At 62.0% G+C, this 14,753-nt stretch overlaps 1 protein-coding gene and 1 long non-coding RNA gene across 7 annotated transcripts in view; one reads left to right on the forward strand and one right to left on the reverse strand.

Annotated features, from left to right (window-relative positions):
* LOC102529704 (potassium inwardly rectifying channel subfamily J member 12) overlaps positions 1-9,038 on the forward strand; it is a 31,741-nt gene extending 22,703 nt beyond the window's left edge. The window contains exons 2-3 of one of the 3 annotated variants that reach the window (XM_031676262.2): positions 1,600-1,705; positions 7,233-9,038. In XM_031676262.2, the coding sequence (XP_031532122.1) occupies positions 7,289-8,575 (1,287 nt within the window). In that variant the 5' untranslated portion in view covers positions 1,600-1,705; positions 7,233-7,288 and the 3' untranslated portion in view covers positions 8,576-9,038. Of the gene's footprint in view, positions 1-1,599; positions 1,706-4,230; positions 4,296-4,896; positions 5,391-7,232 lie in introns of those variants that run through there. The other 2 variants (XM_072938594.1, XM_072938595.1) reach the window with 2 other exon arrangements.
* A 2,843-nt stretch (positions 9,039-11,881) lies between these two features.
* On the reverse strand, positions 11,882-14,388 carry LOC140686053 (uncharacterized). 4 transcript variants are annotated; one of them, XR_012059492.1, is made up of 3 exons: positions 14,055-14,388; positions 13,569-13,930; positions 11,882-13,073 (listed from the first exon to the last, which is right to left on the reverse strand). It is a non-coding gene; the product is annotated as an uncharacterized lncRNA (long non-coding RNA). The 4 variants fall into 4 exon arrangements; XR_012059493.1 differs by having other exon boundaries at positions 11,882-13,076; XR_012059491.1 differs by lacking the exon at positions 13,569-13,930 and having other exon boundaries at positions 11,882-13,076.
* Between the last annotated feature and the right edge of the window lie 365 nt (positions 14,389-14,753).

Below are 14,753 nucleotides of genomic sequence, written 5' to 3' on the forward strand. Positions count from 1 at the left end.
ACCATGTGTCTGCAGGGCCTCGGTGTCCCCTCTTCACCGCCTTCCGAGGCAGGTGGAATCTACCTATTTGCAGGTGAAGGCTGAGGCCCAGGGGAGGTCCACAGTGAGCTGGGGGATGACCAGGCCTTGAACGCAGGACTAGGGGCTTGCTGGCTGCTCGGGCCCCACGCTCCAGGGTGGGCTGTCGTGGAAGGGGACGGTGAGGATGACGGAGCCACGGGGTGCCCAGCCTGTGCCCGCACACTCCCACGCTGTGTTGAATTTCATGAGCACATCCTTGGAGGCTCGTTTTGCGAAGGAGGCAGCTGGGCCTCAGGAGGAGGAGGTGCGGATAGGACAGCGCTGGGGTGGGGCAGGGCTCCCCACTCTTGCTGGGAGCCCAGGGCCAGTCTAGACTCTCACGTGCAGACCCTTTTCCCCTCCTGCCTCCCCGTCTAGGACCGTGGAGGGGGTGGTACTGTGACCATGACCCAGGAAAGCGTTTGGGGAACTTCAGAGGGTTGGGCTCCAGTCCTGTGGCGGCTGCAGCCACTGCAGGGGCAGGGGGAGCACTGGACAGGGTGTCGAGGGACCTGGGTTCTGGTCTCCGAGCTGCCACTCGTTCCACGGCTTCGTGACCTTGGGCAAGTCACGTTTCTGCTCCGAGCTTCAGTTCCCTCCTGTGTAGAGTGGAGCTGATTTTGCTTCCCACATTATAAGAACAAATCCAACTGGATTTATGGGTCTGGAGAAAGCCCTTCCAGGAAGTAGGGGGCTGGAAGGAGGCTGAGAGAGCCTGGGGCAGGCCAGGTGACCAACAGGAAGTGGGGCAGGGCAGGCCGTCCACCCGCATACTCCTCCTTCTCTCAGACTTGCCTCCCATGGCCATGTGTCACCTCCTCTGCTCAGAGTCCCAGCTCTCGGTGACCTGGGCGAGGGACCTAGCCTCTCTCAGCCTCAGTTTACCTGTCTGTCCTCAGAGTGGCAGTGAAGGAGGAATCACAGGCTGGGGGCCCAGCACACAGGGCCAGGCACAGTACGGGTCCACTCTAGGGGCAGGTCGAGAGATCAGAGGCCGGGAACAGGCCCTGGCAGTGGGGAGTCCAGCTGTGTGATGGGGTCTGGGATGGAGCCTCCCTGAGCCTCAACTTCCCCTTTGGTTTCAGGAGGGAGAGGCCCATGGGCGGCCCGTGGCTACCGCTCTGGGAATGATGAGGGACGGGGATAGAGGGGCTGGGGGCTGGGAGTCTTGAGGTGAGAACCTGGAGTAAAGAGGGGCCAGCCATCCGCTGACAGAGTAGGCAGAGGCCCAGAGCGGAAAGCGACTCACCCGCGGTCACACGGCTCTAGAGGGCGGAGCTGGGACGGGAACCCTGGTCTGTGTGCTGTCACCTGCCCCGGGAGGCTTGTGATGGGCTTCTGGTGACTCAACAACAGGTCCCTTAATCCAGGCCAGAAAATCCAGTGCGACCATGGATCCCAGCCAGCCTTGGGGTGTGGGGGCCCAGTGGGCCCTGGGGCAGCAAGAAGTGGGGGTTCATAGGGAAATTTCTGTGTTTTGAGCCTCTCTGAGGAGAGTGGCACTGTCTGCAGTGACATAGCTTTGCTCTGTAACCTTAGGGCCCTCCAGCCACCAACTCCTCTGCAGCTGGCACCTGGGAGATGGCAGCCTTGAAGACGGCCACTGCCTGGTCCACGGCGCTACTTAGAGGATAGGAGTCAAGAGGTAACACTGAGGTCACCAATGTGCACCTGTCCGTCTAGTCATCCATTCCACCCAACACCTATCTGTCCATTCAGCTAGCCACTCATCCATCCATCCACCCACCATCCATCCAGTCACTAATCCATTCACCCAACCCATCCATCCCTCTGATCACCCTCCATCCATCTGTCCACCCATCTGTCAGCCCTGTTTATCCATCCATGTGCTCGACCACTCACCTGCACACGTAACTGTGTTCTCATCCGTCTCCCCACCCTCCCTCTATTCAGCAGCTCATTCCCTCATCCTTTTGTCTGATCAGTGGGCAGTTCCTGGGTGCTCCTCTGTGCCAGGCCTGCACCAGCTTCTCTGGACCTCTGAGGTTGGCCATAGCTGGGGACAGGCAAGGTCACCTCTCATACCAGGGCCTCACAGGAGAAGCCAGAGAGTCTACAAGGGCTTCCTGAAGTGGTGGGTTTCAGCTGATTCCTGACAGATGGGAGAATTTCTAGCATTCCCATTAGCTGTGATTTGGAGGTTGGACCACATGGGGTGAGGGTCACCACAGGAAAACCTGTCAGGGACCTGTTGCTGTGTCCAGGTAGCAATGGCCTGGACAGGAGGGTGGCTGTGGGCGAGGAGTGGATGGGCGGCTTTGACACTTCCACGGGTGCAATACACCGGACCTGGCGGGGAAAGGGATCTGGGGGCTAGAGGATCAGGAGGAGGCGGGCTCGTGGCTGGGGTGACTGGGGAAGTGACCTGTGAGGGGGAAGGCGGTAGGGGAGGAGGGGGGAAGTTTGGAGAGGAGAAACGTCCTGGCCACGCGGTGCTGTGGGTGGCCAGGAGGGAGGGGCTGCCTGAGGACTGTGAGCGGGGCCCAGGGGCGGAGGAGCCCGGCACCCCGAGTGTGTCCCTCGGGGTAGGGAGTGCTCGGACTGGGGCATTAAGCCCCTTGCCTGCTGACGCATGCGCAGGGCCCGCTTCAGGGGCCAAAGCAAGCTTTCGGGCAGAAAGACTGGTGTTGGTGGTTGGAAACTGGGCCTGTGGGCTTGGCAGGGCTGAGGGTGGGGGCTGCCGAGCGTCTGCCGTCCGCATCCCCAGCACGTGCGAGGTGCCTCTCCTCAGGCCTCGCACGGGCCTCGCCGGCACAGAAAGCCTGCACCGTGTTGACCCCGAAGGTGTGCAGGCCGCCGGCGACCCAGCCGTCTGAGCACTGGGGATGTGGGGGAGAGGGCGTTTTTCTGGGAAAGGTGGGCAGGCACAGGAGATGCCCTCTTCTCCCAGGCAGCCAGAACAGACCTGTCGGTCCCCCAGCCCTCCACCTCCCCAGCCAGCCTCAGCCTCCTCGCCGGTCCCCGGTGCCGGCTCCTTCTCCCCTCCTGCTCCCTGCTCCCCCGCCCCTTCCTCCCCCAGCCCTGCAGCCCCGCCCTTGGAGCTGAGCTGTGGTGCAGCCTCTCACCTCCTGTGAGACTGAGCAAGGGAGCCCCTCTCAGAGCCTCCGTCTCCCCACCTGCCCGTGAAGGGCTGGATTTTACAAGCCCTTGGGCTGAGTCTGATGGGTAGTGCCTGGCTTGGGAAGGACTGAGGCCGTCGCAGGATGCAGTGAGATGGCGTTCTGCGAAGGATTGGTGATGTCCGCCGTGGGCTTGGGCTGGAGAGTGGGGTGGACCTAGGCCACGTGCCGGCTTTCCCTGAGACAAGTGATTTTTAAGGATTCTCCCAGCTGTAGGACTTGATCATGACGTAGTGAGTGCCTTTTGCCTGGACTTTCCAAGCAAGGCCTGAATGGCCACAGATCAGGGGTGCTGATCAGGGTCTTGCCTCTGATTTCTGAGTGCTGAGATTTATCACCACACAGGATTGGGGGACCTTGAAGGCTGAGTAATGTCATGCCCGCAGCCTGTCCTTGGGGCCTGAACAGGTCGGCGGTTGCTTTCTTTCCTAGCCCCTCCCAGCAGACTAGGAGCTCACTCCTGAAAGGCTGTGTGACCCTGGGCAAGTGACTCAATCTTTCGAGCTTCCGTTTCCTCATCTGGAAAATGGGAGTAATAGAATGTTGTTATTGGGATTAAGTGAGTTAATTGGCGCTCTCAGTCCCTGGCAGGTAGTGAGTGCCTGGTGAATACTGATTACTCTGCTCATACCTCTGAAGGGGCCCAGCCACCTACGGGGCTCTGCAGGAAGGGTCACCAGCCCCTCCTCTGTGCCCCTCCCTCGAGCCGTCTAGCCGGCGCTTTCTTGGCACCCGAGAGTGTGGGCCCAGGCCTGGGCCTGGTGTCCTCCCGGATGTTGCCGAAACCTGAGGCCCAGCGGCTCAGGGACTGGGCATGGGGCGTCCTGCTCCATCCGGAGGCACCTCCTGCTGACTTTCGGGCCCCACCCGCAGGTCACATGTTAGCTGCCTCTCTAAAAGCTCGCAGCCCAGGCCCTGCCGGTGCTCCGAGCTTATGCGGGAGACTCTGTGCACAGGCGCCGTGGCCGGCAGGGAAGCGGGCTCCAGGGACGCCGGGCTCTGACGGCTTTGCCACCTCTCAGGGCTCTCTGGTTCCAGCCTGCTGGGATTGCTACACCCTGCTCTTTGCTGCTGAAGTCGCCTTCTCTCGCTCAGGTAGTGTACCCCAGTACCCCTCCCCTCCCCCTCCAGCAGTGCCCGGGACCCCTGTAGGCCAAGCTGGGAGTCCGACACCGTGGTCTTAACTTGTCTTTACCATTTGTCTCATCCTGGCCCATGAGTTGCTTTGTGACCTGCCTCAGTTTTCCCATCTGTAGAATGGGGATCTGGCTCCCTTGCTTGCTAAGGCCTCTTCCAGCAAAACAAATCTAATTTCCTTTCTTATCTGATCCAACTATATGCCCCACCAGGCAGGAACCAAACAGGCCTGTACATCCCTGGGTGAGGGTACTGTCCCACATTTCTTAAATCGGGTTCTTGAAAACCGCAGAGCTGTGTCACCTTCTTGCCCTGTGTGTGGAGGGTCCCTGACATTTGGCAAGTTTGTGGTGCTGGGGTTTCTACTCATGGGTCCTCTTCCCGGCCTTGCTCTGTGGTCTTGTGTTCACCAAGCGCCCTGACATCTCACACACGCACGTGTACACGCCTGTACAAGCAGCCATCAACTCTGTCTCTGCTCCTTGGCTTCCAGGTGACTTTGGACAAGTGACTTTGCTCTGAGTATCAGTTTCCAGCTCTGGGAAATGGGGGAGTGGAGTGAACGTGACCCTGTTGATCTTCTCTCTGGTTTTAGGAGGTCCGTCAATAGAAGAGGGGATTTCCAGGCCTGTGTGACACAGTCTGGGTGGGTCCCAGGAGCCCAGCCCAGGCAGAGATGCCAGTGGTCACTGTGATGCCCCCACCTGCCTGGGAGCTGGCAGGCTGGGCTCTCCTGGCCTTTGATTCTTGCAATTCTGTCCCTTGCAGGCCTCGAGCTGCTCAGAGCCCCACCTGGAGCAGCCATGACCCGCTGGACGTCCCTCAAGGCCTCCTGGCCACACAAACACAACCCCTGCCATCTGGTGGCTTCCTGCCGGCATCTGAGCGCCCCAGCCCTGGCCACCTTCCCCCGGAGGGCCCGGGAATCTAAGGCTGAGCTGTCTTCCTGGCACAGTCCCCAGGGTTCCCACTGCCGCCGGCTCCCTGCCTCCTGGCCGAGGCAGAAGCAGCATCCAGCATTTCGGCCTCGGGCCTCAGCTCCTCAGACCCAGGGTGAGGTGGTCAGCTGGAGCAGCGGTAGGGGTAGGCTGGCAGCGTGAGGAGAGGTCCCCGCAGAGCCAGGGGTCCCCACGGTGGGAGAACTTGAATTAGACAGAAGTGGCTCTGATTTCAGCTCTCCTGCTTAGTAAGCTGTGTGGCTTTGGGGAAGTCACTTCACCTCTCTGAACCTCCATTCGTAGAGTAGAAGTAGCCAGAGTCTGCGGACGCCCTCCGCCCTGGTGGGGGCCTGGCCTGCTCTCCTGCGTCTGGACAGGCTGGCTCCCTCAGGTGTGAGTGTCCCGTACCCACCAGACCTGGGGGTCCAGTAGCACCAGTAACTGAGGTGGGTCCTGGGAGGGGTCCGCAGCCTGGCTGATTGTGTGGGCTCCACCCTCACCTTCTCCCAGGGTCTGAAGCAGGGGCCACTCACAGGTAGTGCCCTGTCTGAGGCTCTGGTCCCACACGCCAGGGCTGAGTCCTGGCTGTCACTTCCCGTGTCCCCCCTCTCCTGGCCCGGCCACCTTGGGACGTTCCCTGCGGCTCAGCGTCTTCCAGGCCCTCACGGGTCCCCAGGGTCTTCTAGCTCTGACCTCGTAGTGCGACTGGGTGGGGGTGGGGGTTGTGGGGTACATCGGTGGGGGGGAGCACGCCCAGCTCCTCCACGCCCTGCCAGGCCAGCCCCGCTGAGCACCTGCTGCTAACGGCCAGATGGCCTCCGTGCCCACAGGGCCAAGTGGTGCCGATGCCTCAGCCTGGCACCAACAGGCCAGCCCAGAGCCAGTGGGGCATCGGGGGCTGGGTGCTTGCCACCAGCCCTGAGGCGGGATTTGTTTGGACCACCTGGGGTGTGTGTGTGTGTGTGTGTGTGTGTGCGTGCGTGTGTGTGCGTGTGTGTGCGCGTGTGTGTGCAGCCGGCCACCCAGGTGCTCTGCCGTACGGACTGAGGACCAGGCTCTTCTGAGTTCTCGCCACGAGCTCCTGTTCAGAGCTGAGGAAGGCAGGGGTGGTGGAGGCCCTTGGGCTGAGGTCTGCATCAGTGAGCCCCTGGGTGCTGACTCACGGGCCCCCTCCCACCACCGCTGTGATGGGGCGGCCACGGGCGTGGCATGTAGGCACTGCGGGTGGGCACCTGGGGCGGGCGCCTGGGCTGGAGAGCATGAGCATCAAGAGGGTGGGTGGGGCCTGGCTTGGGGCGTCCGTCAGGCCAGGCTTAGCTCCAGCCCCTGGGGTGAAACAGCAATGAAGAGCAATCCTGCTCTCAGGGAGCTGACGGTGGGATGGTGGGTGCAGCCCCGAGCAGCTCCTTGCTGTTGTTGCTGTTACTGTTGTGAGATCAGAGGTCAGTGCTATGGGATCACGGTGAGGTCCTGAGTGGGGTGCGCGGGGAGGCCCCTGGAGGCATCCCTGTGGCACTGAAGCTGCGGCCGAGAGGAGAGTGTCCAGGTGGGTCTGGGGGTGAGATCTGAGGGGTCCCCGCAGAGGACGGACTGACTTGTGGCTGCCCCAGGGAGGCCAGTGGGTTGGCCATCACACTGGTCTTGGTGGGTGATGTCGGAACTGAGGCCGAGAGGGTGGAGGAAGGGGCTGGATATTGAACATATTTTGAAAGCAGAGCCTTGGTGGGAGTAGGGGAACCGAGGATGGACCCAGAGTTCTTGTCTGGAGCAGCTGGGAGGATGGAGAGTCCGTCTCCCTGGCCGAGGAGGTGGGTGAGGAGCCGGCTTGGTGGGAGGGAAGAGCAGGATCTGGGCTGCAGGTAAGTCAGAGTCAAGGGGTCAGCCGAGGGCCCTGGGTGGGCGTGGGGGCGCGGGCGGGTGTGGCTGCCCTGCCAGCCCTGCGTCCTCTCTGTTTCAGGAGCTGCCCCACCCGGAGCTGGCCTGGGGGCAGGCCAGGGTACCCCTGCCCCCGGGATGACTGCGGCCGGCCGTGCCAACCCCTACAGCATTGTGTCGTCGGAGGAGGACGGGCTGCACCTGGTCACCATGTCGGGCGCCAATGGCTTTGGCAACGGCAAGGTGCACACGCGGCGCCGGTGCCGGAACCGCTTCGTCAAGAAGAACGGCCAGTGCAACATCGAGTTTGCCAACATGGACGAGAAGTCACAGCGCTACCTGGCCGACATGTTCACCACCTGCGTGGACATCCGCTGGCGCTACATGCTGCTCATCTTCTCGCTGGCCTTCCTTGCCTCCTGGCTGCTGTTCGGCGTCATCTTCTGGGTCATTGCTGTGGCCCACGGGGACCTGGAGCCAGCGGAGGGCCGCGGCCGCACGCCCTGCGTGATGCAGGTGCACGGCTTCATGGCGGCCTTCCTGTTCTCCATCGAGACGCAGACCACCATCGGCTACGGCCTGCGCTGCGTAACGGAGGAGTGCCCGCTGGCCGTCTTCATGGTGGTGGCGCAGTCCATCGTGGGCTGCATCATCGACTCCTTCATGATCGGCGCCATCATGGCCAAGATGGCGCGGCCCAAGAAGCGGGCACAGACGCTGCTGTTCAGCCACAATGCGGTGGTGGCGCTGCGGGACGGCAAGCTCTGCCTCATGTGGCGCGTGGGCAACCTGCGCAAGAGCCACATCGTGGAGGCCCACGTGCGGGCGCAGCTCATCAAGCCCCGCGTCACGGAGGAGGGTGAGTACATCCCGCTGGACCAGATCGACATCGACGTGGGCTTCGACAAGGGCCTGGACCGCATCTTCCTGGTGTCGCCCATCACCATCCTGCACGAGATCGACGAGGCCAGCCCACTGTTCGGCATTAGCCGGCAGGACCTGGAGACGGACGACTTCGAGATCGTGGTCATCCTGGAGGGCATGGTGGAGGCCACGGCCATGACCACGCAGGCCCGCAGCTCCTACCTGGCCAATGAGATCCTGTGGGGCCACCGCTTTGAGCCTGTCCTCTTCGAGGAGAAGAACCAGTACAAGATCGACTACTCGCACTTCCACAAGACGTACGAGGTACCGTCCACGCCCCGCTGCAGCGCCAAGGACCTGGTGGAGAACAAGTTCCTGCTGCCCAGTGCCAACTCCTTCTGCTACGAGAATGAGCTGGCCTTCCTGAGCCGCGAGGAGGAGGACGAGGCGGACGGAGACCAGGGCAGGCACAGCCCCCAGGCCAGGCATGACTTTGACCGGCCCCAGGCCGGTGGCGCCACCCTCGAGCAGCGGCCCTACAGACGGGAGTCAGAAATCTGAGCCATCGAGGGCCAAGGTGCAGCACCGCCCCGCCGGGGAGAGGCCCCTGTCCTGCGAGGGCCCCGGGCCTGAGCAGAGCCGGCTTGGGCCCCGGCTGCAGACTCAGTAGAGTTGTAGATGTTTTACGTTTCTTCACAACGGCCTCAGGAGGTTGGTGGGAGAGTGGGCGGCTGGAGCGGCTTCAGAGGCCGGAGCAGGCAGAGGGGCAGGAAGGTGGCCTCCTGGGGGCCGGGCCACGGAAGCCAGGGGCTCCTGCCTGAGGTTGGAGCTGCAGCCTGCCCAGAAATGCTAGCCAGCCGCCCAGCCCCTGTGGGCGAAGGCTGGCAGGCTGCAGGGCGCCTCATTGGTTTTTAACTTGGGGAGACATACCGGTTTTGGCTTTCTCAACCTTAGTTTGAGTAAGACAGTTTACAAAAAAAAAAAAAAATAACATGTGAGTGAAACAAATTTTTATAATTTGGGGTGGGGTGGGTGGGAGGGCGGGCAATTAGAATTCCATTAGTCTGCTCGGATGCAAGCAGCTGGGTGGAGTTACCAGAAGGTCCCCGAGGCTGGACGGCCTCCCCTGGGGAGGCAGCGGTGTGGCCCGTGGGTGAGCACTGGGCTCACCTCATTATTTCTGCTCTCGGTTGCCCTGGCTTCCGTTTGTGATGGCAGAATGAAGACCATGTGAATGATTGTGACAAAAGCTCTCCAGCGTCACTGGGTGGGGTAAGGACGAGGAAAAATCCAGTTTGAGTTTTCTGAGTTTGAGTTTGTACCTTAGAGGTGTGTCTCGGGGCCAGTGTGGGACCTGCCTGCTGTGGAGGGTCTGATCTCCCCAACCCACCGGATTCTCCTGTTCCGCTTCCTTCTCCTTTCTGCCCAGAGGCCTCCACCCGTTCCACGGGGGGCGGTGGGACATACAGGGGTGGGTGGCTCCGTGGGAAGGGAAGCCAGGTTCCCTGACTCCAGGGAAGTGGATCCGCTCACCCACGGCCCCAGCATGAGTTGTGCCTTAGAGACCCTGGTCTGTGGCCTGGCTCCAGCCATGTCTGTTGTTACGGGACTCGCCCATCCTGCCCGCTGCCCCCACTCCACCAGGTGATCCTCGTTGGGGCCCAGCCAGGCTGAGCCCTGCGGCTGGATGCAGAGGAACAGCCCTCGTGAAGGCCTGGGCTTGTCAGTGAGCGACTGGGGGTTTGGTGGCACACATCCAGGCACCCTGGTCAGGAGGAGGATTGGGGCCCCTTTATTTGTCACCTGCTTTTGGCTCTGCTGCCACAAGATCCCCCAAGGCAGGCTTATTCTTAGCAAGGAAGCTGCTGGCAGGGGCTGAGCCCTTCCCAGAACTACCAGGAACATCATCATCTCAAGTGACCAGGCCCGTCCGGAAGCCAGTAACTAGCAGCCTGCGCCTCCCCAGGCCACCCCCCCAGGCCGCCTTCCCAGGCTGCTCCAGGACGGCTCATGCGACCAGAAGGTGCAGGGACCCCAGCTTGAGGGGAGACTGCGGCAGAGTGTGAAGTCGCACAGCGAGCCGGGGGGTGAGGGGCTGCAGGGGCTGCTGCCTCTCGCTCCTCCTTACCCCCACAGCAGCTGGAAGCCAGGGCTGGCAGTCCCCTCCCCTGCCCCGGAGTCCCGGCACCCTGCCCAAGCCTCAGACCCCACCTTGTTTCCGGTCACGGGTCACATCAGGAGGGTCAGCCTAGGGCAGGTGGAGGCAGCTCTCCCCTCTCAGGACCTGCCCGAGGGCCCTCAGCCCCTTCCCGCCCTGAGCTTTTCTCAGCCTTCGTCCTGGGGGATGAGTGCTCCCACCAGGAGCCACATGGGAGCATTCACCCCCTCCCCCCTCAAATGCCGCCCTGACCGCCAGGCCAAGCCAGGCTAGGGGCGAGGCGGCCCGGGTGCTGGGGGCCGGCCTGTGGGCTTGCTGGGCCAGCCCTCCACTCACCCTACCCTGGGCAGAGCCCAGGGGCCCTGGCTTCCCCGAGGCCCTGGCCATCTCGGGTGGCCTGGTGCACTGCCTCCCAGGCCTGTGCAGATGGCTCAGGCCGCAGACCCTGCAGGAGAGCTGCCCTGAGCTGCCTTTCGTTTCTCACCAAAGGCAGATGCTGCGTTTTCAAACTCCTCTGCCCTCTTTTTCCCTCCCCTGTATTTATTTATTTATTTATTTATTGCTTGTGCTAAAGACCAAAATAGTCTCCCTCTTTAGTGCCCTTGAAACGGGAGGGCGGATGGGCGGAGCTGTGTGTGCAGAGGGAGGGTCACGTGGTCCCCAGGCGTGTGCCTGTGTGTGGAGTTTGCGGCGTGCCGTGTGCCGTGCGTGTGCGTGTGCGTACATGATGTGTACCAGCCTGCCCCTGCCCAGGCTGGTATTCCCAGGAAGTTTCTCGAAGCCTGGACCTGGTGGTGCAGAGGCTGGAGTTGGCCAGGGCACACCCTCTGCCCTGAGACCCTGAGCTGCTTCCCCTGGGAGGGGCCGCGGGAGCACCAAGGGCGAGGGTTCCTGTGTGACCTGGTCTCGTCTGTGTGCGGGTGAAACATGCCCAGTTTTGGCTTTGCCTGTAAGTGCACAAGCGTGTGCGTCCATTGTACATGGGAGTGGTGTGCAGATGTGTGCACACAATGATCTCCACATGCGTGTGAACACGGGCTGATGGTGCCTAGGCATGATACACACGTGTGTGCACACACTCACATGTTTGTGTGCATATGCACCCAGAGTCTGTCTGTGTGTGCGTGTTGTAGGTGCGGGCGTTGGTTTGAATGTTTACCAGGCGGTGAGGCTGGGCACACAACACTCAGGGTGGACACCAGCCGTGGGCCTTGGCTGCACCTCCTGATCCTCCCAGGCCTCTGCCTGACTGCTTCCGTGTGGGCTGTGTGTACCTGGGTTCAAGGTGATAGCTACATGTGTATGTGTGTACATGGCTTCCAAAGATGAGCATTTGCACACAGACTGCGTGTAGGAAGCCTGTGTGTGTCTGTCATGTGAACACATACGTGTGTGTGTGGAGCATTTGTGCAGCAGCTGTGCCCGGCCCCCTCAGCAGAGGCCGTATGTGTGCATGTGGGAACCTGTGCGGGTCCCGGGGGTGTGTGCGCACGCATGTCCGCGGGGGTGGTATGTCCGTGTGCAGGCCTGAGCCTGTCTCTCAGCTCAGCGCCCCCTCCCCGCCCCGCCCCCCGTCCCCTGCTGGTGCTGTGCTCCCCCTGCCACCCGAGGGTCCTGGCGGGGTCAGGGGGCCTGGTGGGAAGGAGGCCCCTGCACAGGGGTGTCTGCCTTGTGTGAGGTCAAATAGACGTCATATCTATTTCAAATGATGAAACTGGAGAATTGTCATGTTATTTTCAATACATAGCAGTATCTAAAGACATAGGCCATGAGACTAGACCACATTAAATGCATTTTGATCTCTTTGAGTGCCACCGTGTGGAGATGTGTGTCTGAAAGTCCCCGGCTGGCTCAGCGCCTGCAGGGGGAGGGGTGGGTGGGACACAGTAGCGGCTCAGGGTGAGGACACAACGCAGCCCCCTCGCAGACCTCTCCCTGTTCTTCCAGGTCTGATGAGGCCCCCACGTGCAGGGCAGGCGTGCGCTGGGTGCAGGAGACCAGCGCTCTCTCCCGGGACCCATGGTAGTGGGGGAGGCCCCGGCAAGAGGCAGCCCTGGTCCTCACTGCCGTGACTGGAGGGGAAGCCAGGGGTGTGGGTGGCAGCTTGGAGGAATTGAGGCTGGGGGTGGTGGGGGGACAGGGGCCGACAAGGGCTGCTGTCAGGGAGAACAGCATGGACGGGCATCCTGGGGAAGGGAGATGGTCATCTGTCCCAAGGAGAGAGGATTCTGTCCTCTGCCCCAACTTTCCCGGAGTGGAGAACTCCTCTGCATCAGCGAGGGATCGGGGTCCCTCGTTCTGGGGGACCCGGGTGACGATTCCAGACGACAGGTGAGAAGCCCGGGCAGTGACAGCTTTTGGTGAGGACGTTGCAGGAGGCTGTGGGGGGTGGGGGTGGTTGCTGCGGCTTCTAGGTGGATGTTCCCTTGGGTTGGACCTGGAGGGCTTGGCTTGATTGTGGTGTGGGCTGGGGCTCGCCTTCCCTGGCCCTGGAGCTTTCCCTGGGACCCCAGTACCAGAATCCCAGCCAGCGGCGGCTGCCCAGCCCCCAGGGCAGGACCTGCCCCGCTGGATCTTGGTGATGATTTACTGCTCAAACTTCACAGCACCAGAGCCCAGGAGTCTCTGGGGGCCCCGCCCTGGTTGCGACCCTGGATCAGACCCCAGGCCACGCACTTGCTCGGTGATCTGACCTCAGTCTCCCCAGCGGCAGGAAGGGGGTGCTCAGGATCTGGCTCGCAGAGAGGGAGAGAGAACCTTCCCCCAGAGAGTGCTTCGACCGCGTGCTCCACAAGTCCACCGGGTGCGGGACAGCGGGGCCCCGTCTGTGTGTGGCTGTGCCCACTGGCTTGCCCTGTTCTTTCCTGCCTCCCCAGGGAGGAGATGAGTCCAACGCAGAATCTGCTTTAAAACAGTAGAACGGGTGGGGTAGGGCATTGGGGACCAGTGTTCACTGAGCACATGCTCGCTTGCGTTTGAGGTCTGCTGTTCGGAAGGAAGTCAGTCCAGGGTCAGTAAGGGCACCGGGGGGAGTTATCCGAGCTGGGGTCAGAGCTGCGCCTCAGGCCCCTAGCCCTGCTGTGGCCTTCAAGTTGAGCCATTTGACCAAGATGCCACCATCGTCCCAGCCTGAGGGTCTACCTCAGTGTATCCTCCCCAAATCCGTCTTCTGGGCTGGGGGTCCCATGACTTGGGAGGAAGTCACGGTGGGCTTCTCCTTCGCCCCGAGAGGCCAGGAACCAGAGCAGTGGGGCCTCAGAGGCCACTCCCCACCCCTCCGCTGCCCACCCTCCACCCAGGACCAAAGTGGTCTTAAAACCAGAACCGGGTTTTTAACCCCCCTGTCTGACACCCTGCCTGGCTTCCTTCCACACCTTATGAAGATAAAATCCCCACCTTTCTCCAGCCTCTGAGATGCTGTCCATCCAGCCCTGCCTTGTCCAGCTCATCCTCTCCCTCCCTCTCCTGCGCCTCTGCTCCAGGCACCCTGCCTCCCTCTAGTTCCTTGAAAACACGGCATTTTCCTCCCCACCCGGGACCTTTGCATGGGCTGCTCCCTCTGCCTCCCCGCCCCTCCCTGCCCCGCGGAGAGCCCGTGAGGGCAGGGGTTGCAGTGTCCTTCGTTCACTGCTGGGTGCCCGCTGCCCAGAGCAGGGTGCAGTAGTGCTCTGAGGGCTTTTGTCTAGAGGGCGGATGGACGAACGGGGCCGGTCCTGTGGGCGTCCCACACAGAGAGCGATCTTCTGCCTCAGCTGAGCCTGGGGAAACAGGAAGGGCGGCGCGCTTGGTGCCCCTGGAACGCGGGCCCACTGAGGGCTCTGGGCCCCTGCTTTCCTTCCTTCTCAGTGCTGCCAAGAAAGCGCAGAAGAGGGCTGTCCTTACCCGAGGCCAGACCGGATCTTGAAGACCTTCTGCCTCTTAAGTGTATGTCACTGGCCTTCTCTGGGCCTCAGTTTCCCTACGTGAGAAATAAGAGGTCCATTCACTCCCTCGAGAAGTGTTTGAATTGCTGCCGTGTGCTCGGCACTGGAACCCTGGTAGGAAGCGGGTCAGCCCAGCTCCTGACGTCACTCTAGGGGCTCAGGGGACGGCCGGTCCCTGGAGGTGGAGCGGGCAACGGGGATTTGTTCGCATGTGATCCCTTGGGGAGGGCTCCACGGGGGGCGGGGAGGGAAGCAGGAGAGGAGCTGAAAGGCAGGTGGGTCCTGCGGGCTGGCCTGGGCCCAGGGGCCTGAAGGGCCAGGAGCTGCCCAACCCGAGGGCGGGGCTGGGCTTTTGTGCCCTCAGCAGTCAGTTCCTGCCAAGCCTGAGGTGCTGCCTTTCAGCCAGTCCAGGCCCAGCTGGCTCCTATTGGCCCAGAATGGTGCTCAGAGAAGGGGCAGCTGGGAACCTTGAACAACTGACACAGCAGCTGGGGTCCCGGTGGGGCATGAGCCACGCCCACCGCACCGGCAGTGACAATACGGCTTGATCCCTGAGTGAGAGGAACATAGGGTGCCATGCAGCAAAGCAAGGGACGCCCTGTGGGGGGACCAACGTGGGTCCTCCCACGAAGTGGTATTTCCTCTGAGATCTGGAGGG

This window comes from Vicugna pacos, chromosome 16 (genome assembly GCF_048564905.1).
Source record: "Vicugna pacos chromosome 16, VicPac4, whole genome shotgun sequence".
Lineage (NCBI taxonomy): Eukaryota > Metazoa > Chordata > Mammalia > Artiodactyla > Camelidae > Vicugna > Vicugna pacos.